At 41.8% G+C, this 26,758-nt stretch overlaps 1 protein-coding gene across 6 annotated transcripts in view; it reads left to right on the forward strand.

Annotated features, from left to right (window-relative positions):
• The window catches only part of LOC123504608 (cytosolic carboxypeptidase Nna1-like), a 116,346-nt gene that overhangs the window by 57,391 nt on the left and 32,197 nt on the right, over positions 1-26,758 (forward strand). For 2 of the 6 annotated variants that reach the window (XM_045255272.1, XM_045255275.1), the window contains exons 1-2: positions 12,878-13,406; positions 21,557-21,765. The exons of 1 other annotated variant lie outside the window; for it this stretch is intronic. In XM_045255272.1, the coding sequence (XP_045111207.1) occupies positions 13,334-13,406; positions 21,557-21,765 (282 nt within the window). In that variant the 5' untranslated portion in view covers positions 12,878-13,333. Of the gene's footprint in view, positions 1-12,877; positions 13,407-21,556; positions 21,766-26,758 lie in introns of those variants that run through there. 3 more of the 6 variants (XM_045255274.1, XM_045255273.1, XM_045255271.1) reach the window with 2 other exon arrangements.

A 26,758-nucleotide genomic window follows, 5' to 3' on the forward strand; every position in this document is an offset into this window, starting at 1 on the left:
ATTATGGTAAAAAAAGTTGCTTTTCTCGTTTACTGCATGACACGGAACAAACCGTGAAGTAAAATTTCAGTGATTGATGCTTTTCCAATGCACAGTGACACGAAATCACACATCATTCTAAATAAAAGCTAGAGAGAGAGAGAAAAAAAAAAAAACCTACCCCTATTCTGTCCAACTCTCTAGCACAAGAGTTAACCAGTACTGTCAATCATTCATACCTTTCTATGGTAAACTGTGGAACTCCCTGCCTGCATCTGTGTTTCCGTTTTCCTAGGACTTGACTTCTTTTAAGAAGGAGGTTTCAAGACTTGTTCCTGAATTTTAGCTAATTCCCTACTATTCCTAAAGAGAACCAGCATTCAAAGTGGGCTCTTTTTCCAATCTTTTGTTGCGCTTGGCTGGTTTTCCTGCTGCATAAAGAGAGAGAGAGAGAGAGAGAGAGAGAGAGAGAGAGAGAGAGAGAGAGAGAGAGAGAGAGAGAGAGAGAGAGAGAGAGAGAGAGAGAAAGGCTATTTGACATGTGTTAGTTAATTGCTATACCAAGAAAAATCAACCTTCTGGTCAACTTTCACCTGATACACTATTTATTTATCCTTCATTTATATGCACATGTATATTGACATGTGTACATGACTTGTTCAGTCATACGTTTGCCCCAAAGACAGCTTCCCACCTCCCACCCAAGTCCATTTAGCTAGGAAACACCTTTTTATCTAATTTGTACGTACGATTTACCATCTAAATCTTCGTGCCACGGTATGCCACGACTATTACGAGTCTGGTAGACAACGTCAAAACATGGACGTGAAAAGAAAAAGAGCAGCCTAACTCAGGCGTTCCTCTGTATTATCAATGGGCGGTTAGCATCGTTTTGGGTGTAAGGGGAGTAGGGGCGGCAGCGGACCAATAGCTCGTTGGTTTCACTTTAATGACGTCATGCCGCCTTCTATTATTCAACCTCCTTGAACTAGAATCTACTTTTATTAGAATTGTGTGGATCAGGCAGGTTTGATAGGTGTTAGTTGCTAGAACTAAGGTACAAAGAGATGTTTCCGCTGCCCAGGACTTCTTTGTCCTAGGATCTTTTGGAGAGTATATGCGTCTCCTCACTGACTCTCTGCACGTTGTTTCAGTGTTTTGTGTCGAAACGTCACAACAATTTGATCAAGAATTTGAAATAGAAAATCATTTTACTTCGGTTTTTCTTCATCCCCTACAACCTACGTTTTGGCGGATTTTCAATTAATCAAGTAATCAATATATATATATATATATATATATATATATATATATATATATATATATATATATATATATATATATATATATATAGAGAGAGAGAGAGAGAGAGAGAGAGAGAGATCAGGAAAGGGCGAAACAGGATGCTTATTAAATGGTTACGAAGACCTATTAGGGAAAAAGCATAACAGTAAAACAGATAAGTATAAATAAGAAATAACACGAGTTATGTAAAATATTAAAAAGGGAAACAATGTATCGATTAGATAAAGTCCAGAAATGGGAAGTAATATACCAGAGGAGAAAAATACTAGCAATAATAAAAGAAAACAAAAGGAAACGGGAATGGAAAATACATCAGAATAAGGACTAAAAAGAGGCAAAGGATATAATGCAGTTGTTATTGGAATCATGAAATTAATTCAAAGTGTATAACCCGTAAGAAAACGGGACAGTAAAGACGTGGATTAACTAAGGATATGTGAAAAGGTAAAAAAAGAAAAAAAAAAATGCGTTAGATAAGAAAATATCCGAAAAAGGGCAGGTTACTAGGTTAGCGTTCAAGTGGAAATGAGGTGCATCATGCAAGAAAGAAGTGGATTAGCTAGAGATGCATTTATAAGGGAAATGAGACAAAATAAGTGGATTAGCTAAAGAAATACCAAGGTGAAAGAAATGAACTGACTTTGAGAATTCAGAGAATATATGAAAAAGAGAAAAGAAATACTTAATTCATTAGAAAAGGTGGGAAAGAAGTGAGTCTCAGAGGGAGGAAAATGAGACAAGAATGAAATCGTAAATAAGAGAAGGGGAAAAGAAAAGGAACGCATAAAATGAAAGAAAAGGAAAGGAATAGATCATTAACTAGAAATTTCCAGCGATGAAAGAAGTCAAATTTGAAAATACACTGAAAAAGGGAAGAAGGTGAATAGTGAAATAATTGCAATGATTGGGAAAGAGGTGCGTCAAGTGGAAGGAAATGAGACAGGAAAAAGTGGATTAGCTGGATGAATACGAAAAGGGTGGAAGTGGACAAACTCTGGGGAGTCAGGCAACGATGATGAGCGCCTTCGCATGGCTGCAGCTATTACCAGCCTGCGATGGAGATCGCAAAGGGGATGAGGTATCTGAAAAGGAGCAATTTTCTCCTGTTTTGAAGCGTGGCTTTAGGAGATGAAAATGAAAATATATAAGTAAGATAGAGAGACGAGAGAGAGAGAGAGAGAGAGAGAGAGAGAGAGAGAGAGAGAGAGAGAGAGAGAGAGAGAGAGAGAGAGAGAGAGAGAGAGAGAGAGAGAGAGAGAGAGAGAGAGAGAGAGAGAGAGAGAGAGAGAGAGAGAGAGAGAGAGAGAGAGAGAGAGAGAGAGAGAGAGAGAGAGAGAGAGAGAGAGAGAGAGAGAGAGAGAGAGAGAGAGAGAGAGAGAGAGAGAGAGAGAGAGAGAGAGAGAGAGAGAGAGAGAGAGAGAGAGAGAGAGAGAGAGAGAGAGAGAGAGAGAGAGAGAGAGAGAGAGAGAGAGAGAGAGAGAGAGAGAGAGAGAGAGAGAGAGAGAGAGAGAGAGAGAGAGAGAGAGAGAGAGAGAGAGAGAGAGAGAGAGAGAGAGAGAGAGAGAGAGAGAGAGAGAGAGAGAGAGAGAGAGAGAGAGAGAGAGAGAGAGAGAGAGAGAGAGAGAGAGAGAGAGAGAGAGAGAGAGAGAGAGAGAGAGAGAGAGAGAGAGAGAGAGAGAGAGAGAGAGAGAGAGAGAGAGAGAGAGAGAGAGAGAGAGAGAGAGAGAGAGAGAGAGAGAGAGAGAGAGAGAGAGAGAGAGAGAGAGAGAGAGAGAGAGAGAGAGAGAGAGAGAGAGAGAACATCCAATACGTTGACCTAGCGTTCGTGTTCTCATACTCTAAGTTCAGGTTTTTCTATCAAACTAATGATGGTGAAGGTGCGGCACGTGGCACGTAGGGTGAGTGAGAACACCACGTCCAAACATGGTAACAGCAGGTCTCGTGACGCGCCACCTCATTTGTCAGGCGTTAAGTGGCCTAAAATTATCCATCGTTATCCGCTATACCGACCCTTCATCCTCTGAAGCGATACCATAAGGGAAAATGAGAAGGAACACTTGTAGTTGAGTGATATCGAGTTGGTTTTTTGGATCATAGCGTCAGGAAAGCGAATATAGGAACAGTTGTAATTGAGTGATATCGAGGTGGCTTTTGGACGTTGTCTGTGTGCTATGCATGAAGGCCAAAGAAAAAAGAAAATAATCCGCTATATTGACCGTAACAACAACTCTCCAACTAAAAAGAACAATTATGGAAGGAATATTTATAAAGCAGACAAGCTAATGATCAAGCGTACACGTGACGTCAGTTTGCTTGGGGTTTGTTTGGTTTGTGTCGCTCGTGTCTCACTCACGTCACGTCACTGGCTCTGGTATTAGGAACTGTGATCCGTTGGTTGTCATATCTATATTATTAGAAGGAGTTATGTAACCGGTTACGTGGGAGAGGGTAAGGGAAAGGTTAGAGTGATAATTATGGATGAGCTCCATCCACCCCTTGAAAGCAAAGGAATTCACAATTTTACGGATGAAAATGCTAGGTGGAAATAGGGTCTAGTATTTTAAAGGGAAAAGGCAGTAGACACCTGCCGAAACTATAAATACTCGCAGTGAGTTCTAATAACACTGGTTCAGAGGGTGGTGTGAACTTATCATTAAAGCCAGCTATGTTCTCACTGAACGTTTACCTTTATGTCGCATAATACAAAGGGGCAGTCACAGCATGCCTTCTAAAGATAACTCTCTTCCTTCACACAACACTACATGCATCTAGCTACACATACATTCTTCACGCCAAACAAAGAAAAGAAGAAAAAAATGTTGACTCCCATATCATCCGCGGAGTCCTCTTCTAACCATTCAACTTGTTTGTAGACCGGTACCTCGGCGGGCTTTTTTTTCAATCACAATTTTTGTTGCCCTTGCCCAGTTTTCTCTTTTACATAAAAAGTATGTTTTATGTAGGGATTGCCACGTGAAATTCTAATGATTTAATGCACTTTTCCTTATTTTCTTTTATTCATATGATCTAGAACAGACATATAGCAATATTGCTTATTTCATAGATATTACTTGAAATCAGTTATCGTACAGAACAATCAGATTAAAAAGAAAAATCGCCAGCACACATACTTTTCTTTACCAACAGAAAGCAAGGAATCGAGACTTCCGATATGACTACACTCACTTTCACTGACCATCCTGGTGAACAAGCCTTCAACTTTGCTATCCTCCATGACCTCCAACTGGTGCAACACCCTACTCGTATTCCTGACCGTCTTGGAAACACGCCCAACCCAACATTCTTGATCTCTTCCTCACCTCTAATCCTACTGCTTATGCTGTCACCCTTTCATCTCCGTTGGGCTCTCATTTCTGTATCTTGTCCTATTTCTCTAATCACTCCACAAGATCCCCCAAAGAGAAGGTGCCTCTGGCGTTTTGCCTCTGCCAGCTGGGGGGACCTGAGGAGGTATTATGCTGATTTTCCCTGGAATGATTACTGCTTCCGTGTCAGAGACCCATCTCTTTGTGCTGAACGCATAACAGAGGTGATAGTGTCTGGCATGGAGGCGTACATTCCTCATTCTTTTCTCAACCTAAACCTTCTAAACCTTGGTTTAACTCAGCCTGTTCTCGTGCTATACATGATAGAGAGGTTGCCCACAAAAGGTACTTGAGCCTTCCATCTCCTGAATCTCATGCACTTTATATCTCTGCCCGGAATCATGCCAAGTCTGTTCTTCAACTTGCCAAACACTCCTTCATAAATAGAAAATGTCAAAATCTTTCAAACTCAAACTCCTCGTGACTTCTGGCATCTAGCCAAAACATCTCAAATAACTTCACTTCTTCATCTTTCCTCCTTTATTTCATCCTGATGGCACCACTGCCATCTCTTCTGTCTCTAAAGCTGAACTCTTCTCTCAAACCTTTGCTCACAACTTGGATGATTCTGGGCTTGTCCTCCCTCTCCTCCTCCCTCTGACTATTTCATGTCTACAATTAAAATTCTTCGTAATGATGTTTTCCATGCCCTCGCTGGCCTAAACCCTCGGAAGGCTTATGGACCTGATGGGGTCCCTCCTATTGTTCTCAAAAACTGTGCTTCCGTGCTTGCACCTTGCCTGGCCAAACTCTTCCAACTTTGTCTATCGACTTCTACCTTTCCTTCCTGCTGGAAGTTTGCCTACATTCAGCCTGTTCCTAAAAGGGTGACCGTTCTAACCCCTCAAACTACCGTCCTATAGCTTTAATCTCTTGCTTGTCTAAAGTTTTTGAATCTATCCTGAATAGGAAGATTCTCAAACATCTGTCACTTCACAATCTTCTGTCTGATCGCCAGTATGGCTTCCGTCAAGGTCGCTCTACTGGTGATCTTCTGGCTTTCCTTACTGAGTCTTGGTCATCCTCTTTAGAGATTTCGGTGAAACTTTTGCTGTAGCGTTAGACATATCAAAAGCTTTTGATAGAGTCTGGCATAAAGCTTTGATTTCAAAACTGCCCTCCTACGGCTTCTATCCTTCTCTCTGCAACTTTATCTCAAGTTTCCTTTCCGACCGCTCTATTGCTGCTGTGGTAGACGGCCACTGTTCTTCTCCTAAATCTATTAATAGTGGTGTTCCTCAGGGTTCTGTCCTGTCACCCACTCTCTTTCTATTATTCATTAATGACCTTCTTAACCAAACTTCTTGCCCTATCCACTCCTACGCTGATGATACCACCTACATCTTTCCACGTCCTTTCAGAGACGACCAACCCTTCAGGAAGTCAACAGATCACGCAGGGACGCCACAGAACGCCTGACTTCCGATCTTTCTAAGATTTCCGATTGGGGCAGAGAAAATCTAGTAGTTTTCAATGCCTCAAAACTCAATTCCTCCATCTATCAACTCGACACAACCTTCCAGACAACTATCCCTCTTCTTCAATGACACTCAACTGTCTCCTCTTCCACAATGAATATCCTCGGTCTGTCCTTTGCTCATAATCTTAACTGGAAACTTCACATCTCATCTCTTGTTAAAACAGCTTCTATGAAGTTAGGCGTTCTGAGGCGTCTCCACCAGTTTTTCTCACCCCTCCAACTGCTTGATCTGTATAAGGGCCTTATCCGCCCATGTATGGAGTACTCTTCGCATGCTTGGGGTTGTTCCAGTCACACTGTTTTATTAGATAGGGTGGAATCAAAAGCTTTTCGTCTCAGCAACTCCCCTCCTCTGACTGTCTTCAGCTTCTTTCTCACAGCCGAAATGTTGCATCTCTCTATCTTTTACCGCTACTTTCATGCTAACTGTTCTACTGATCGAAAGCCTTCGATAGAGTCTGGCACAAATCTTTAATTTCTAAACTACCCTCCTACGGATTCTATCCTTCTCTCTGTACCTTCATCTCCAGTTTCCTTTCCGATCGTTCTATTGCTGCTGTAGTAGACGGTCACTGTTCTTCCCTAAAACTATCAACAGTGGTGTTCCACAGGGTTCTGTCCTATCACCCACTCTCTTTCTATTATTCATCAATGATCTCCTAAATCTGACTCAATGCCCTATCCACTCCTATGCTGATGATACCACCCTGCATTATTCAACAGCGTTCAACAGACGCCCAACCCAACAACAATTAAATGACTCAAGGCGAGATGCTATAGGACGCCTAACTTCTGATCTTTCACTTGTTTCTGATTGGGGCAGAGAAAACCTGGTTTTGTTCAATGCCTCAAAACTCAATTTCTACAACTATCTACTCGACATAACCTTCCAGACAACTATCCTCTCTTCTTCAATAACACTCAACTTCCCTCTCCTCTACATTAAACACACTCGGTCTATCCTTCACTAAAAATCTAAACTGGAAATTTCACATCTCTACTCTTGCTAAATCAGCTTCCAAGAAGTTAGGTGTCCTATGGCGTCTTCGTCCATTTTTCTCCCTCCCAGCTGCTTGCTCTGTACAAGGGCCTTATCCGCCCGTGTATGGAGTATGGCTCTCATGTCTGGGGGATCCACACACAGCTTTACTAAACAAGGTGGAATCTAAAGCTTTTCGTCTTATCAACTCTTCTCCTCTAACTGACTGTCTTGATTCTTTAAGTCACCGCCGCAATGTTGCATCTTTATCTGTCTTCTACCGCTGTTTTCATGCTGTCTGCTCTTCTGAACTTGCTAACTGCATGCCTTCCCCCTCCTGCGGCCTCGCTGCACAAGACTCTCTACTTCTTCTCATCCCTATTCTGTCCATCTTCCTAATGCAAGAGTTAACCAGTATCTTCACTCCTTCATTCCCTACACTGGTAAACTCTGGAACTCTCTACCTGTGTCTGTATTTCCACCTGCCTATGACTTAAACTCTTTCAAAAGAGGAGTGTCAAGACACCTCTTACGTTAACTGGACCCTCCTTTTAGATTTTTTGGTTTTTTCTCTTTCTACTTTCTTCTTAACAGGGCCTGGCAACCAGCGGGATTTTTTTTTTCCAACACTTTGTTTGCCCTTGGCCAGTGCCCTTGTAATGTAAAAAAAAAAAAAAAAAAAAAAAAAAAAAAACTGCATGCCTCCCCTTCTGCGGCCTCGCTGCACAAGGCTTTCTTCTTCCTCTCATCCCTATTCTGTCCAACTCTCTAATGCAAGAGTTAACCATTCATACCTTTCGCTGGTAAACTCTGGAACTCCCTCCCTGCATCTATATTTCCGAATTCCTATGACTTGTCTTCTTTTAAGAGCGAGATATCGAGGCATTTGCTCTCTATTTTTTGCTGACGCTTTTTCCACTTTTTAGAGAGCCAGCACTCAAGTGGGCTTTTTTTTTATCTTTTCTCTTTTTTTTTGCCCTTGCCTGGCCCTTTTTCCTACATGAAAAAAAAAAAAAAAATGAGCACCCTTTGATGAAGAAAATTAGTGTGTCATCTCCATGGATGTCACGAAACATTGGTGTTCACGAGTTGTTTCTATGATAATAGGATAATAAAGATTTCTTCATGAGTTGTTTCGCTAGTTATTGTGTGTTAATGGTTCAGAAATTCATCATCAGATGGCATTACAATTGCCAAATTAATCCAGAAGTGAACCAGTAGAAGATGGTGTTGCACTTAGTAGTTCACAAATCTGATGCTAGAGAGCTGTTTCAGAGCTTGCTGATAAAGTGCGGTGTCACACATTCTCATAAAACATACTGATTTGAAACAACTCTTTGATCTTTAGTTATTTAGCCATGAGGATTTTTTGGGTTTATTTTTTGCACAGCGAACAAACAGAGTAATTAACTCTTCACATAAGTAATTATGACACGCTAGCCATGGCGGTGAGGAGGTAAAATAATTAAGTTACTCATGGTACCATACGTGCATGATGTGGGCTGCTTTTGTGAGTATGTGGTGAGTTTGGGTCTTGTGATAAAAAAAAGAAATAAATAAAAGAAAAGCAAAATAGAATGTGTGCCCTTATAGGGGACAAAAGATACAGTTGCTGTGCGTGTACCTGCGACATAAAAAAAAAAAAAAAATATATATATATATATATATATATATATATATATATATATATATATATATATATATATATATATATATATATATATATATATATATATATATATATATATATATATATATATATATATATATATATATATATATATATATATATATATATATATATATATATATATATATATATATATATATATATATATATATATATATATATATATATATATATATATATATATATATATATATATATATATATATAATCGTGTGTCGTGGCGGGTGGAACATAAGAAGTGCGTGGGTGGGACAAGTTTGCAGACATGTGTCCTGTATTAGCTAGATGTGATGTGGCGTGCATGGTTTGGTGTGGTATGGTGGGTATGGTGTGTGGTGGTATGGGGTGGGGTAGTGTGGAGTGTATGGTGCCGTGTGCTGGTAGTTTTGTGCATGTGGTGTTATGTGGTGGTGGAAATATAATGGTGTTGCTGATGAAAATATAGTATCAAGTAACAATGTGGGTTAAGAGATTGCATGATAGTGGCGAAGAGTAATTCTTTCGATTGATGATGACAACTTACCATACTTCACAAGAATAGGTAACCTTAAAATCCATTTCACTGGGTCAAAATAAAACTATAAGCGTTGAAAGATCGGAACTACCTGATCAATTCTTTTGATGTCCTGAGATATCATGCTCTATAATCATACCATGTCATTTTATTGAGTTCTTCATGTGAGTAACCTTGAAACTACACCTGCTAAAAGGTTTGAAATACTACTTGATCCCCGGTGTGTTTTGAAATCAGCATGTTCTATTAAGCTTAAGAAGGATAGCATTCTTACTTAAATTGTGTCACCCTAGAGATTTTTACTGATTAAAAGTTTGAACGTCTCGGCCAGTATTATTTTTCTGGACTAAACATGTACCGAGCTATTTAATCAGGTTGAAGGAGAAGGTATAGCATTTTTTCTTCATTACTTTTTTTTGTAGGGAGAATAATCCAATAAACCTTGACAATAAAGACAACGTCTGGACTAGTAGCATTTTTTTTCGAGATTGCTGTAATTTAGACGTGCATCGAGTCATTTCATCAAGTTTGAGGAGAAGCTATATCATTCTTTCTCATTTCATCATAGATAAATAAACCACTATAAACTAAACTACCTGACCACTGTCATTTTTAGAGATTACTGTATTCTGAACATGTATCGAGACATTTGATCAAACTTGGGGAGAAGGCGAAGCGGTTGAAAGGTTAATGGGAAGCAGGTTGTAATCATGCTGTGTTCAAGAAGGGCGTGATGAAGTCAGTGACCTCATGATGCACGCCACATGACCTCAGGCACCAAGAAGCCCCTCAACCTCTCCTTCATTCCTCCACCACCCGTCTCCTCTCCTCTTCCTGCCTTCTCTTTCCCTTCCCGCCACCTGCTTCCTCTGTGTTCTCCTTCCTTTCTTTTTCCTCTCCTTTTCTTTTTCCTTGTCCCTCTTTTGTCTCTCCCTCTTTCTCCCTGTCACCTGATCCCCTTTCCCCTTTAGCCTATCCTCTTTTCTTTTTGTCTTCCCTTCTTTTCCCGTCCGTCCCTCTACATTAACTTCATTCTTTCCCATCTCCCTTTCCTCCCCATCCTGTGTCGCCTATTAGACCCATCACCATTTCATTTCCTTCCCTGTTATTTTTCACTTTTTCTCCTTTCCTATTTCTGTTAGCCTTACCTGCTGCTGTTGTATTTTGATTTCCTTTTTTTTGCTTTAATTCTCTCTCTCTCTCTCTCTCTCTCTCTCTCTCTCTCTCTCTCTCTCTCTCTCTCTCTCTCTCTCTCTCTCTCTCTCTCTCTCTCTCTCTCTCTCTCTCTCTCTCTCTCTCTCTCTCTCTCTCTCTCTCTCTCTCTTTATGGTCTTCTTACCTCCTTTCTTCTACTCTCGCTCTTCTCTTCTCATTTATCTTTTCCCTTTCATTATTCCAAAATTTCTTGTATAAACTATTCCTCGCTTTTTCTCGCTTTTCCACTTTCCCGTGACCCTTCGTGACATTTTTCTTTCTAAGTTTACCCCTCTGCATTCCATCCTTTCGTTCCCCTTTGTTTTGTTGTCTTCCATTCCCCTTCTTCCTAATCTTGTTTTCTTTCTTATGACTTCAGTTATTCACTCTCCTCCCATCCCGTCTTTTTTCTCTCCTTCCATCTCTCCATTTCTCCACCCACTTTCCTTTCCTTTTCTCCGTTGTTTTCTTCGCGTCGCCCTGAATCAGTCAACCGGGCAGTCAACCTCTTAATTTCTTTCGCTTTCTTTCCTAAACTGCCATCTCTTTCTAATTTTACATACCGGTTTATCTTGAATTTCTATACACTTGCTATATTTGCTCATGTCAGTGGCTGAGTAAAATGATAGAAAACGCAGAATATTGTACTCATTACTAAGACTTCTTGAATTTCTAACCTATATTCGTTGACTCTTGCTTGCTCTGTTTATTTTACTCGATAACGGCAATACCCCAGTAAAAAGAAAAAGAAGAAGAATTAAAACATAAGACTTATTAGGAAAGTTTTTTTTTCTACCAACCTATATCTTATTACTCTTTCCTTTTACCTACCTCCATTCACTTGCTAACGTCACTAGCTGAGTAAAGAAAGAAAAAAAAAAAAAGAAAGAGCGAGAGAAAACCTTAACATAATAAACTTTTTCCAAAGACCTCTTCTTCAAATACATTGAAGTAATTCTCTCTCTCTCTCTCTCTCTCTCTCTCTCTCTCTCTCTCTCTCTCTCTCTCTCTCTCTCTCTCTCTCTTCCAACCTTTATTTTCATCCACGTCCATTTAAGTCAAGAGAGAGAGAGAGAGAGAGAGAGAGAGAGAGAGAGAGAGAGAGAGAGAGAGAGAGAGAGAGAAATCTCATTCCTTAGCGATTAATTTTAGCCTTATCTTTAGAACACCTCTTTATTTCGCTCATTTGTTTCCATACTCTACTTGGTAACGTCACTATTCGAGTAACAAGAACGAGAGATAATCATGATGGACTCATTTTCAAGTCCTCTTGAAGCGAACTCTCATCATCACTATTCGGGAATGAGAAGAAAGTGAACAGGCGTCGCGGAGTATTTCTCGTAACGGGTCAATATCTAATTTTACTGTAATTTGAGTGTGCTGTGCCGTGATTGCCAGTGGCTTATGCATCTCTTGCTGAGTTATAGTTCCGGCCCAGAAATTGCACCATGGTTGGCGAGGAGGACTGATCACGCACGGAACCCATTTACGCGTCTCAGGCCTCTATACCGCTGCCTACCTCCACGTTGTTTTCCGCTCCCGCAGGGTACCTTTTATATTTTTCTACCAGCTTTCTTCACGTAAATCTGTCTGCTGATGAGACCTCCTCTTCCTACCCCAGAAGCCCCAGCAAGGGGTTGGAGGAGGGGGCGGTACTCCACGCAGGGGTCGTGTCTTTGAGTTGTCCGTGTTGTGGTTCATGGGGTTCAGAGGGGACCCCATTAGTTACTCTCTCTCTCTCTCTCTCTCTCTCTCTGACACACACACACGAGAGAGAGAGAGAGAGAGAGAGAGAGAGAGAGAGAGAGAGAGAGAGAGAGAGAGAGAGAGAGAGAGAGAGAGAGAGAGAGAGAGATTCCTCTTAACGCTTGCACTTCTACCCACCGTCAAGATAACTGCCGTGACTTGCTATGTAAATGTTATTTCTATTTCAGTCGTTAAACTGCGATACAATGTTCGGAGGCATAAAAATGTTCAATATTTATTTTTTTTTCTTTATCTGAATCAGGACACCCCCGGCTCCCAACCTCAGATCGTTTCCGCTAATTAATATTTAATACCCAATTTTTCCTCATTTAGCTACCATCATAACAGTAATTATTGCTTATACGAGTAGGTAGCGAAAAAACATGCTCCGCGGTATGACTGAGACTGTAGAATGAACGTGAATTGGGAGAAACGTGAATTGGGTGGTCTTTGAGTTTGCACTGGCAGTAGTATTGTAGTATTTCACGGGAAGTTTGCACTGGCAGTAGTATTTCACGGGAAGTTTGCACTGGCACTAGTATTTCACGGGAAGTTTGCACTGGCACTAGTATTTCACGGGAAGTTTCAGAAGTGCCAGAGTACTGGTTCGTCGAGCCAAGCTATGTGTAGCCGCCTCGGCCATCCTTAAGTCATTAACTCCTAACAAGATTACACTGAACTATTTGTTCTCTCCTTGGTGTTCACTATTTAGCAATAAACTGACTTGATGCACTATATTCCACATGTCAGACTTGTTTATAGCCGTCGGGACTGGTGACGTGGGCAGCACCTCTCCGTGATGAATTTGGCAACTCGCAGATCAAGTCCAGCAGAGACGCTGGTCAATAGTGGTCGTGGCCGCGGCGGTGAACGGGTCTCGCCAGCCACGCTCACAAACTTATTCAGGCACCACTACCATGTTGCCCTGAGTCTCAGTGTCGCGGAACCTCCGGCATGAGGCATGAGGCGATGGAGAGACTCGCAAGGTGATAACTGTCGAGTCTGATGTAGGCGGCTGGCGAGAAGCGACGGCAGTTCGGGCCAGTGCAGCGGCGTGAGCATGTTCGGGTCAGGGGGCCACCTTGCGTTCAGTCATGTCTCTCAGCTGCAGGCAAGATACTTCCCGCTAAGGGGTAAATTTTTTACACTTTCTCTTGTATGACACGTGTGAATGTGTTAGTGAGCCACTCCCTGCCTGTGAGGTGTCCTTAGCAATGTTTCCTTACATGCTGAGCACGTGCTACAACACCACCACCTTCCAGCCCTTACCTTCTGGGGGAGTGATGAGAGTGGTCTAAGGGGCGTGCTTCACGTGTTCCCTAAACAGCAATATGTCAACACAACACGGTATCATGGAGCTGGTGTTATTTCTACAAAGTAGCATGTACAGAGATCAATAGTCTTAGTTTGTCTATGAGGAGAAACTTAACATTAAGATATTAAGTTCAAATCGCTGTGATTTTCTTTATTTTACGCAAGAGGGAAGTTATGTGAGTAGTTGTATGTTAGGTGAGCTTTTCTGTAATATACGTAGTTCTTGAAGATTTTGATGTGACTAAGGAAGTTATTGCATGATGTTAGTGTGGGCGCGCTTTGGATGAGTCTAGAGAAGCCTGCTCTATAGAAAGGAGGTTGTTATTTGAGGTTCATAATCCTTTAGAGAGATCGTGTGGGGTTGAGCTGGGAGACTTGCAGGGTGAGAAGGCAGGGAGGATGTTTGTCCAGTAAGGTAATTGTTTACATTCTTGGACTCCCACAACAGTACTGATGTGGAGTCTGTCTAACACCGTAGTCTTACCCATAAGTCACTCGTCATAACCATATCTGTCAGTGGAAGGTTGCCTTGTTGACATTACGTACTAATACCATATTGGTAAACATCGTCATGAATGGAATGTTTCGTGATCATAATGAAATAAGAATGTCTCCAGGAAACGATATGTTTCCGGTATTATTGAATAGGTATGCTATCTACGTGTTCTGAAAAAAATGTTCATAAAATCGAAAAAAAAAAGATAAATCATGAATTCATACGGTAGACAATGCCTTCCCCGCATACGTCTACACACGCAAAAATTTGGTGTAACAATTTATTTAACTCATTTCATGAGCACATCACGCAATGGTTGAAGCCATCACATATCACGCTTTCTTTAATTTTGTACAGCATTCCACAGATTTCCAACGTTCGTAGGAAAGAATGAGGAAAATTCTTCATTTGCACACACACACACACACACACACACACACACACACCGCGTAGTGTAGTGGTTAGCACTCTCGACTCACACTTGAGAGGGTCCGGGTTCGAATCCCGTACCTAGCAGTAAATAGGTACGGGATGTAACTCGAGGGGTTGTGGCCTCGCTTTCCCGGTGTATGGAGTGTGTTGTGGTCTCAGTCCTACTCGAAGATCGGTCTATGAGTTCTGAGCTCGCTCCGTAATGGGGAAAACTGGCTGGGTGACCAGCAGACGACCGAGGTGAATTACACACACACACACACGAAAAACTTATTATTTCATTAAGTCAAACCCGTGAGGTGAAAGGACAGAAGCGTATGCCTCACACAATTTTCCTGGAAGAGGAAGTAGCTGGTTGATGAATGGTATTGATCAGTAAGCCTGTCGCTGCGTATTGGTGGAGGTGGCACTGGTGGCAGCTGGCGATGTGTGAGTGACAGACCAATGAGGGAGAAATCAGGAGGGACGGGACATCTAAACTTTAATTAAATACAGTAAGATGTCATTTAATTCATAATGTGAACAGGTGTATGGATGAAAAATGATTGTATGGAAAAATAGGAAAACTTGTGGCATACCGTTTTTTCTTTTTATAGAACAGCTCTTTTTTTTTGGCAAGTGAAACAAGACGAATATAAGAGAGTCCGTTGAGGGAGTGAAAGGTGAAGGAAGAGAGGAAGGCAGTAAAGTACAGACTGTTTCTGAGTTGCCTTTCGTTTCCATGGTGACTGGATTAGAATTTTATGGGATGTAAATATCATACATTACATGTCTGCGCGTTCGGGTACACACACACACACACACACACACACACACACACACACACACACACACACACACACACACACACACACACGAATATAGAAAGAGAGAGAGAGAGAGAGAGAGAGAGAGAGAGAGAGAGAGAGAGAGAGAGAGAGAGAGAGAGAGAGAGAGAGAGAGAATAATTAATATGACCAATATTTAAATCAAATTTGAAGGCAGCACGCACATGAATAAATACATACCGGTGCAACAATAGCAATGATTTATTCCTACCTTTACATTTGTTGTTGTTCTTGTTGACTAACTATCGCTACTACTACTACTACTACTACTACTACTACTACTACTACTGTTATGGCTACTACTACTATTACTATCATTACTACTACTACTACTACTACTTTCATCTCCACCACCACTACTACTACGAAACTATCCCCTTCCAATATCACAAGCCAGCATAACACACTCCTAATAACACCCGAGACAAGAGATGTGGGACTTAGAGGATTAGGAAAGGCTCTCCTCTCCCACGTCCTGCTGTGAACCAACACGGAGCTGGAATAGATATCCAAGCCAACAAGCTGCTCTGGTGCCTTTGTCGGATCATAGATGAGCTTCTGAAAGTTGTTGCGGAAAGAGATGAAGGAAGAGGTAAGAGAAGTCTAATACGATGAAAATATAGCAAGGAGAGGAAAGCTGACGTCATTGCCGGGTCGTAGGGAAGCTCTTGAGGATTACAGCATGGAGAAGCTAGAGGGAACTGAAGGAAGAGTAATAGAAGACATACGATGAAAGTATGGGAAGGACAGGATAAGTGAATTTTTTGCCAATTCGTAGAGAAGTTCCTTTAGGTTAGAGCAGAGGGAGAAGTTGGAGGAAGTTTAAGGAAGGGATAAAAGAAGCATAATAGGATGAAAGTATAGGAAGTAGACCGGTGGCGAGAGGAAGAATGAAAAACTATAGAATGGAACAAGAAGATGAAATGCAGAATAAATAAAGCAGCGTTGGAAAGAAGCTGGAGGAAGTGAATGAAGGAAAAAAAAAAACATAATAAGATGAAAGTATAGGGAAGAGAGAGGTGACAGAAGAGAGAACGAAAGAAGGAGAAACTAGAATGATGTAGGCGAACAAAATGATAAATAAAAGAGGAAGGAAATGTTGGTGGATAGGTTTCTTGAAAGGTCAGACAGATATAAACAAGCATGAGCAGGTGGGAAGAAAAGTATGTAGGAGGGCGGAAAACAGGATGACAGGACAAGAGAGAGAGAGAGAGAGAGAGAGAGAGAGAGAGAGAGAGAGAGAGAGAGAGAGAGAGAGAGAGAGAGAGAGAGAGAGAGAGATGAGAGTGTATAAGAGAAAAAAGAGACTAATGCTGGGATCACAACACAGCTTTTCTTTTTGCTACGACGCCCTCGACGCTCGTACAGGCCAGTTTTCTGCGATTGCATACGACTATCGTAACGATTAGGAACATTTCAATGCAAGAAGGACACGTAAAACGAAGGACGCACGACATCGGATCCTAGACGTATGATGACGTATATCCCTCGTACGATGACGTACGACGTACTAAAGAAAATGGGAACAACCAGAATTTCTAAATTTTCTTGGCTTGCGACAACGTATGCTTCGCTAACAATGTGGACGATGTCGAACTATGTCAGACGATGTCAAACGATGTCGAAGTTGACGCATTTGACAAACGTGCGATGACCTCTGTATTCGCTTGACGACGCAAAGGCAGGCCCAGAATGAGCCCGTGGACTCGTGGAGGTATGTATAGGGAACCAAAGCGTTTTCCCACAGCATCGACGTCTTCACTACTTACCATGACTCTTCTAAAATACATCCCTGTCCTCGCATCTCGCCAAGGATATCTTGAGGATGGAGTCTACATACTTCATAGCGCTTTGTGAATACTGGATGATCATAAGATAAAGCTTGTTTCGCGTTATTCTCTCTCTCTCTCTTTCTGATGGTGTATATTTTCACCACCTGCGGGTTTACTTATTTCGAGTACGTTAACGGTGGCCTTTCGCCACCCCACCAACGCCGCCACTACCACCGCGCACACTCCTTACAGAAATATGCCGCCTGGCAACTTGAGGAGAACAGCTGTCCTCTCGTCCTGGTGTTGCTGGTGGTGGTGGTGGTGGTGCTGCTCCTCCAGTTGCTCCTACTGGCCTTCTTGTGGCACAAGGTATACGTTCACCTTCGTGGGGTCTGAAGATGGATGTTCACTCCTGGTCTTGGTGGCGGCCCCTCCATACAAATGTCCAATTGGCCTGCGATGTCTAGGGATGTCCCAAAGAGATCTTGCGACGACGATGAGGCATTATACCCATGCATGTCCTTCCTCTGTCCCATCGTCTTCGGTGGGTAAACAGGGACCAGTTTTACTTATTTATTTATTTTTTAACTTGCGACAAGGCACGAGCGTTCACACTGGTCACGACAATTCTAGGGACAACGTTTTCTTGCGCTACTGCCAAACGTATGTTCAAATACCAGTCGTAACACAGTACTTTAACAATCTTTGACTCGTTCGATGTCGAACGATGTCGTTAGGAGCACGCACGACATCGTATCTCTCTATAACGTCATCTTACGTCATTGTGCGCCCGATGAAATGGCTTTTGCTTGTTGTGACTCTCTTCCCGACAGTCAAATGCAGCGCTTCGATTGTCGTAATGTTTGTGCTATGTCGTGTGACAACAAGGACATCTTACGAAATCGTACGATATCTTGACTGGCCAAAAACCGTTAAAATGACGTCAATGCTGCCGGCGACAGTCCTACGACCGTCGGGGATGTCGTAGTCAAGAAAAAATCTGTAATGTGACCCCAGCATAAGAGCGCCACACAAAAAAATTAGACATAAATAAAGGAGGAGAAACTTGAGGAAGTAATATCACGGGATAAGTTAATCATAAGGACAGGAACACTAGGCTGGGTAGATTGAGGAATTGAAAAAAAAAAAAAAAACAAGACAGGTGAGAGACTGGGAGGCACTACAGATGCACGGAGAAAAAAGAATGAAGTGAATCAAACTAGGCCGCAGATAGTTGGGGGCGGAAGGACAGTGAAGAACATAGACTAGGATAGAGACAAGGCGATAGAACATTAGCTACAAGAACGCACAGGATAAAGGCAAAACCAACCTGTTGGTCTTGTTCAGTCGATTTGCGACTTTATTTACGTTGTGACGTCACGGAGTAAGCTTTGAAAATGTGGTCTCCACGTATAGAGAAGATGTTAGAGTTGGTGGGGAAAAAAAGAACACATCTGGGACCCCAGAAATGAATTATACAGTAAAAAAGCTTGCGAAAATTGTCATTCGGCGAAATAGCTGCCACTCTCCAAGAAGTGTTTCCCTCAATGCAGGGTGTTGTTGGATGTAAGCCGTAAGGATTGAAGACTTATCAGGATTTAATTTGATCGCAATTGTGCATAGTCTTCTTAAGATCAGTGTGTGGTAGACACTCCTTTCTTTCCTTCTACTTAGCCAAGGACGTATCAACAGGCATTTTCTTTTCTGTTGACTCTTCCGGTACGCCAAAAGAATTGCAACCACCGCTTCAGCATCGTCACTGGAGCAAGACATCTTGGCGGGTAGCTGTTTGTTTGCATTCACTTCCCGCCATGCCGCCAACTAGTCGATACTTCCAACTAGAAAGGCTCAGTCGATACTTCTAGAAACTTGCTACTGTCACACATTCACGTATGTGAGCCACGTATCCTCCCGCATGTAGAATTTTGGCCATACGTGAGGATACGTAGCTATGATTTACCATCCCACCACCAAAGAACGTGTCACTGGGCAATCCACCTGGTGCATGCGCGGTCAGAGACTCGTAGGGTGCACGTAGGTACACTTACATACGTGCGAAGCGGCCGATGCACGCAGGGTATACGAGATGCATACGAGGAAATCCCCCACCAACACCACGTGCCGGTGCCCGTACGTCACTGGTATGTGCCACGTATTCACTGGTATGTGGCACGCAGTACCTGCACAACATAACGAACAACGTGGTGAATAACTGCCATGTACATATATGACAACCACACCTCTCAGGGAATCAGTTGCTGCACCACTTTCGGAGAGGCAATAACGCCCTTTCATTTATCGTTGTATATTCCGTTCATATGTATACCTGTAATTGTTAATTCTCTCAGTATAAATTACAATTCTAATTTAGAACTCTCTATAGGTATGTTATGTCTATCATTTTATATGCTTATCATAGATTATATAAATTGCATGTACTTTTTGCTATTATTATCTAAGGCGTTTTCAGTAGCGTCACCGCAAGGCCAAACATGTTTGACTTCACGCTGAACAGGACAGTGCTGAGGACACCGTCGGTGGTGCCAGACGACCGTGTCACTGTGATCTCAATCCCTGGGAGAAGTTATCGTACACATCAGTCGCCTGAGCTAGCGCTGTGGTCAAGAGGTAAACATAGCAGCATAGTGGAAGAGTTTGGAGATTTATTCCTTGATGGGAAGTATTATAGGTCACTAGTGTTTCATCATTTGTATATGCCGAGGGCCGAGCAGCTCAATACTCATAAAAACAACAGGTCTTCAGTCCTGGAAGAGGTTTGATCTACGCGGGCTTGTTTTGAAGGTGTTCCATTGTAGATGTATGGCTGCGGTTTTCTGACGCCTATATAATTGAATTACGTCAATAATTAGCAGATAATCTATTTTTACCATCATTCATTACTTTATGATATAAGGATTTGCAAAAATATTATCATTTTTCACCTAATAATAGAAAAGTAACTCCATTATTGTATCGAAGTCACGACTAGAAGTATGGAATCGGACAACACCCACAACAAGGACGGATAGATGCGACATGTCACCAGCTACCACCAGCTCCTTAATTTATTTCACGCCGTATTTTTTATATCGGTTCTCTCCAGTATGCCGCACAATATGTAAACGTAAATCTACATCTACAGTACCCACTTCTATGGCCTAACATACGTCTAACTATTCAGTTTTATTCGAAATGTAACTCCTTGATCTCATTCCATGAGGTTGATGGGGTTGCTCCACGCTGATTGGCTAAAAAGCGTTTGCCAAACGAGAGCAAACGCTTTGGAAAGGCGTTTGCTCGCGTTTGCGAAAACTTGCCTCCGTTTGACTCCTTTTGCCCTCAGCCGCGCCGCTACTGAAAACGCCTTTAGTCACATAAAGACTATCAAACAATAGTAAATTTTCAGGTACCTCTAGTATTGTTATTTCCATATTCACCTTCCATATTTTCCTTTTCCGTTTCATTATATTAGTTTCAATCGGGTACCTGTGTTTGTTACTTCTCTCAGTATTTATTGCAATTACTATTTATATAGTTTTCTGTAGTTTTACATTAATCATATATAATATTTTATATTACTTACAGTACATTTGCATACTGCTATTATTAGTAAGTCACATAATGTGTATGAAAACCAATTTGCACAATTGCACATTTTAACTTCTATTTGCATTGGTGCATGGGAAAACACTGACAGACAGGCAACGTACCTCTGAACACATCATGTACAAAGTGAAACACACAAAAACAACAATGTTAACACAGCATGCACACACCGAGAAACAGACAAAACACCGCCTACTGCTGGGAGTGATGGAATGGTGCTTGGAGGTCTGTCACACAGGCAAACAGTACGTAAACTGTGGACATATGGTCCACGCACAACTTTTATATGCCTCGTACTACGTGAGTGCGCAGTGGCAGGAACATTTGGGTAGCGTGGTTTGGAGCGTAACCTCAAGAACTGTGTGTGGGGCAAGGTAGTGCGAGACTCGCAAAGCTCCAGCGTGGCAGGACGCGTAAGGGCCTAGTACGCTTCCGGTACCATCCATGTATGGATCACGTGGTGCTGCTATTCGCAAGTATTGACAGTTTGACGTGGAAACCGCCGTATATTTGGAACATATTCCAAAGATACTGCGCCACCCGCGTACCAGCGAGAGGTAAGTGGTGCCCGCATGCATCGCCCCGGTACGCCCAAGTATGTTTTCCGCACCACGAGGGTGTTACGTGTGTTTTACGAGGTGTTTGCCATATGGGCAAAATCGTACATACGGGAGGATCCGTGGTTCACATACGTGAATGTATGACAGTAGCATAAGGACTGGACAGCAAAAAAAACACACGTAAGGAGGGGAAAAAAAATGGGAGGAAAAGAAGAGGAAGAAAATGAGGAGGCTTGAAAGGGCCCACCTAACTAACAATACCAATATCTCCCGCAGGATGCAACATGGGGAGCCTGCAGGACCCCAGGAAGGAGGATGCAACAGGATCGGAAAAACCTGGATATTCTTGCTACCGTCTGCAGGCCGCCGCCACCGCCGCAGCCCCGGGCACTAGGTCATCCTCGCCTCCCCACGCCCGCGACCTGTACGGCGTAGTGCGGGAGGCGTGTGCCCAGCAGAACGTGAAGTGGCCTGTGGAATGTCAGGTAGGAACAATGTAACAGTGATTTGAAGGCAGATAAACAAATGAAAGAAAGATAAAGAAACTGAAGTTGAAACTGAAATAGTAGGTGGAAATTTTCAAATATGGATAGAAGGCTGATGAATAGTAAATTGATAAATATGGTAAGAAAACTGATGCTGGTATGGAAGTGGTTTCTTCTTTTACGGTTCGATAACTGAAGAACCGGAAAAACTGAGTGATTGAATGATGCAATGTTTAGAACTTTAGATTGACGTTAAGAGAGATGAATGACTCACGAAAGGCATGGTGGCTGTTTGACTGACGCTTTCATTACTCGCATTCATTATGTTTAGGTTGTGCCCAAGTTTAATTTCTCGCCAGTCCGTTCCTGGCAAACCATATATATTTTTCAAAAGTGGGATGGTGTGTTGGGGATGGAAAATAGAAGTGGTGCTTGGTTTAACCCCTTCAATACTGGGACACATTTTTACCTTGAGATATGTGTCCAATTAGACCATTTTATTGACATTAGAAAGGGTCTATGCAGGTCAGAAGATTAATGGCCCCAGCCTTCGCTATTTCAATCCCCGACATAAGTAGTAGTTCATGTCCATAAAATCACCAAATAGTAAGCATTATGAATATAGAAATGCGTCATGGTACTCAAGGGGTTAAAGGATGTAAGGCGACGTACAGCATACTGTACAAACAATGAAGGATCGGTACTAGAAACGTAAATTTTAAACGTAAGACAATAGCGCATGTTAATTTCGAACCACCTGATGTTATTAGTTTTATAGAAAGTTGAATAAGATTTTCTGCAGACATTTATTAGCCGAATGTTACTTCCCAGTTGGAGTCTTGGTACATATCTAGGAAAACTTGCATTCGTTAACTGAATGGGTAGATCTAGATAGCCATGACTTTAAACTATAGGAGACAGTTAACGTCCTGACCAATTCATAAAGCCTTTGCTTTTTTTTTGTTGTTCCTACCGTTAAAGTTTAAAACCTTCTAATCTTATTCAGCCCCCTCTCTCTCTCTCTCTCTCTCTCTCTCTCTCTCTCTCTCTCTCTCTTCCTGCTACTGTCCCTGTTTCTCTTCCTCATTTGTTTTTGTTTTTTCTCCTCCTCCTCCTCCTCCTCCTTCCTCCTCCTGCAGCGAAAGCTGGAGGGAGTGGTGGTGGTGGGTGGGAGGAGCCTTCTCCTGTACTGTCCTGTCTCTCTTATCTGCAGCCAGTTAGAAGTAGTTACCAAACAGAATCGAAAGGACCAAGAGGTCTGTTGCTTTTTTACTTTGCTTTGTATTCCTTTGTATTCCTTTGTATTCCTCCTCCTCCTCCTCCTCCTCCTCCTCCTCCTCCTCCTCCTCCTCCTCCTCCTCCTCCTCCTCCTCCTCCTCCTGTCTCTATACCCTTTAACTAATTAGAAACGTTTCCCAAGCAGCTTTGAAAGAATCTTAGGTTCTGATGCTGTTTGGTTATCCTTTGTAGTCCTATTGCAACTTTCCTCCTTCTCCTCTCCTTCCTCCTCCTCCTCCTTATCATCATCATCATCATCACCATCATCATCATGTGTCAACACCGATAATCCACAGCTTCAGAAACTTACTTCCTATATTTTTGCTCCCATCTTTCTTCTCTTTTTTTTTTTTTTTTTTTTTAATCTCCCTCGTCTAGTTGCCTTCGGTTTTTTTTTTTTTCATTCATTTGATTTCCTTTTACGATCCTATCTCATCTTACGCACCACGAATTGATGTGAGAACAGAGACCAAACAGAAGTACGAAATATACGAACGAGAAAGATTTAAAAATGGTAAGGTTTCTTTGTCCTCCAGTGAATTGGGGAATGCCTAGTTGTGCTAATGATGATGATGAGGAGGAGAAGGAAGAGGAGGAGGAGGGGGAGGAGGACGAGGAGGAGACAGTACATAACATAGTATACGAAGATGAGAAGGAAGAGAAAGAGGACGAGGAAGAGCTGGAGACGGAATACGAAATGGAACACGAGGAGAAAGAGAGGGAGGAGCATGGAAAGCGAGAGGATAGTGGGAAGGAATAGGAGAAAGAAAACAGAGAATAAAGGAAAGATACGGAACAGAAGGAGAAAAAAAAGTAGAACAGAGGATAAAAAATTAGGAACAGAAGTAGAAAGAGGAAGATGAGAACAAAAGAAAGGAGAAGAGTATAGAAAGAAAAGAGGAGCATAGGGAAAAGTAGAGGACGAAGAAAAGGAGGAGAAAGAGAAGTGGAGTTAATCTGGATGGTAAACTGGCCTTAACATGCTTTTAAAGACCCTTCACCTTCATGATAAATCGCTCGCTAGATTTAGTTGAGTGAAAAAAGTGACCTTAATCACACCTTTTTCTGCTGAGTTAATTGTGGTAATCTGGAGGACAGTGGGCCAGTATCGTAGAAGTGAGGTGAGCAGCCCTTTAAAAGCCTCAGGCTTTAATGCATCTGCGATTAAAAGGGATGCAACACGCTTTGTTTATGTGTATTAACTCTTTGTATGAGTTAACTACCGTCCTTCCCGTAGCGTTGTTTTATTTTATTTTTTTCTATTTTCAACATGTTAAGAAGAGTCGTTGGTAAGGACCTATCACAAAGTTTTCAATAGATATCTTCAAGTGTCCACTATAATTATAATCTTAGATATAACCTGTGTAAAAAGCAGATAAAAGGTAGACAGTAGACAGTCAATAGTCATTGCTTAGTCTCGTGGGAGATTCTGTGAAAAGCCGCTGTAATGTAGTTCTCAGTAGACATCTTCAGGTGTCTTATCTGTAATGTGTGTGAGAGGCAGATAGAAAGTGATAGATGGTATGATAGTCAACAATGAATACTTGTTATTGGCGAGTCTCGTGACGCCGCCATCCCCTTGCTCTCATTAAATGTAGTACGAGAAGTGATGATGACCTGGTGACCCACTTCTAAGCTCTAAACGAGGACCAGTGCCGTGACTCCAGTGACCTAGATAAGATAGGGAGAGAAAGAATGCCACCACCACACTTCTCTCCTTCCATTAATTTCCACCACCATCAATAAGAACAGCAGCACCAGCATAATCTATATTCATTGTCATATTCAGTTTTCCATTGCATGTTTTTACATTGTAGCCTGAAAATCATTATTGCGTTATTCTTCAAAATTCAGTTAACATTGTTCATATTACTTGCCTTCGAGCGGGCTTTACAAACATTCCCGTGAAGGACAACAAGCGTACTGGCATTTGTTTTTCTTCTGTAGTTCTCGTTTTATTTGTTTAGTATTTTGACATGTAAAGTTCAGTACCAAAAATATAAAAACCTACAAGTCTTTGAAGTTGAACGTAATTCCTTATACAAAAAAAAAAAAAAAAAAAAAGAAGACAAAGGCAATTCAAACATATTATTATTATCTCAGAATCTATTACCAGTTGGAGTCAATTGCAATTTCTTATTTAAAACCCCCCCCCAAAAAAAAAGAACAATTGTAGTTCTGTTTTTAGTCAATTGTAATTTTCTATAAAGAAAGAAATAAGGTGAAGAACACACCACACCAGCAGGTCGAGATTAGAATTACGATACAGAGGGGCACGTTAATTAACATGAGACAACTTGTGTGTGTGTGTGTGTGTGTGTGTGTGTGTGTGTGTGTGTGTGTGTGTGGGAAGTGGGGAGAGGTGGGAAAGTTGCAGTCAAGGAGACGCGAGAGACAAAGAAATAGACAAAAGAATGTCACAAGATAAAACAAAGAAACCTAAGAAAATAAATGAAGCCACCAGGCCTACGCGTGGCATTGACTATGTGAAATATAGCTATTTCACATAGGCATAAATTTATCAAATTTTCTTTTAAAAGACTCCAATGACTCAACGCTGACAACCTCATTACTTATTACCATTCTATTTGAGAAGCAGTTTTTCCCTATCTTCCCTCACCCTTTCCCCCCCTTTTTTTTTCCTTCTTTCAAGCATGAATTAGATGGAAAAAAAGAGATAAAGTAAAGATAAATACTTAAAAAGGGCTTGTTTAACCCCTTCAGTACAGGGAGGCATTTTTACCATGAGTTTTTGCTATGGGGAAACGATTTTATTTACATCAGGAAGGGTCTATTGAGGTAAAAAGAATAATGGCCAGAGTCTTCACTAATTTAATTCCCATATACGTTTCTGAAGCTGTGTAAAAACGCCAATTAGTAACCGGAATAAATACGAAAACGTGTCATGGTACTGAAGGGGTTAAAACAGCGACGGCGAATAAGGATTTACGCTGAGAAGAAGAGAAAAAAAAAGAGCTGTGTGTGGCAAGAAGGGGTCAGTCAGTAGTGATTTAAAGACGTCTCTGAGACTAATAAGAAGCCTCGTGCGTCATGCAGGCTGGGACGAGGGAGGGCAGCAGCGAGGGGCGTGGCGGCACTTCATGCATCATCGAGAGTAAAACGAATCCATAAATCGGATGGTAGGGGAGCGGGGTTGCTGTGAGGTCATCATGATTATCTGTCCATTAAAGGCAATTACTGCTTCCTGAGAATAGCACACCAAAGTCTTTTTTTTCTTTGGGCTTCGTGTCGGCGAGCGGCGGTGAAATTTATCACAAACTTCCCTAGGTCAGTCTGGTTTAGCCACAAAGACGTGCATATAGTGAAAGAGGGAACATCTAGAGATGCAAACACACACACACACACACACACACACACACACACACACACACACACACACACACACACACACACAATGCTAGTTTATTTTTTTTTTACTGATTTACTTTTTTTTTTTTTTTTTCTTCCAGGCCGGCTTTCCAGCATAATTTTGCCGTGTCCTACTTTACCTGATGAGGGGGAGAAAATATACAGGTTCTCCTTGTTAATCCGGGACCACGTGTGAGCACTAAGCCGAACTGCCGCCTGCCGCAGGACTATATGAAACAAGGCGAGCCGTCATAATAACCAGGCAGGGGGAAGATCTTATAATGGGTTTTCAGTGTTCGATTCTCAAGGCGGTTTTCGTTAGCCATCAGTCATTAGAAAAGGGGAA

The sequence above is a fragment of the Portunus trituberculatus genome, chromosome 16 (genome assembly GCF_017591435.1).
Source record: "Portunus trituberculatus isolate SZX2019 chromosome 16, ASM1759143v1, whole genome shotgun sequence".
NCBI classification, from domain to species: domain Eukaryota; kingdom Metazoa; phylum Arthropoda; class Malacostraca; order Decapoda; family Portunidae; genus Portunus; species Portunus trituberculatus.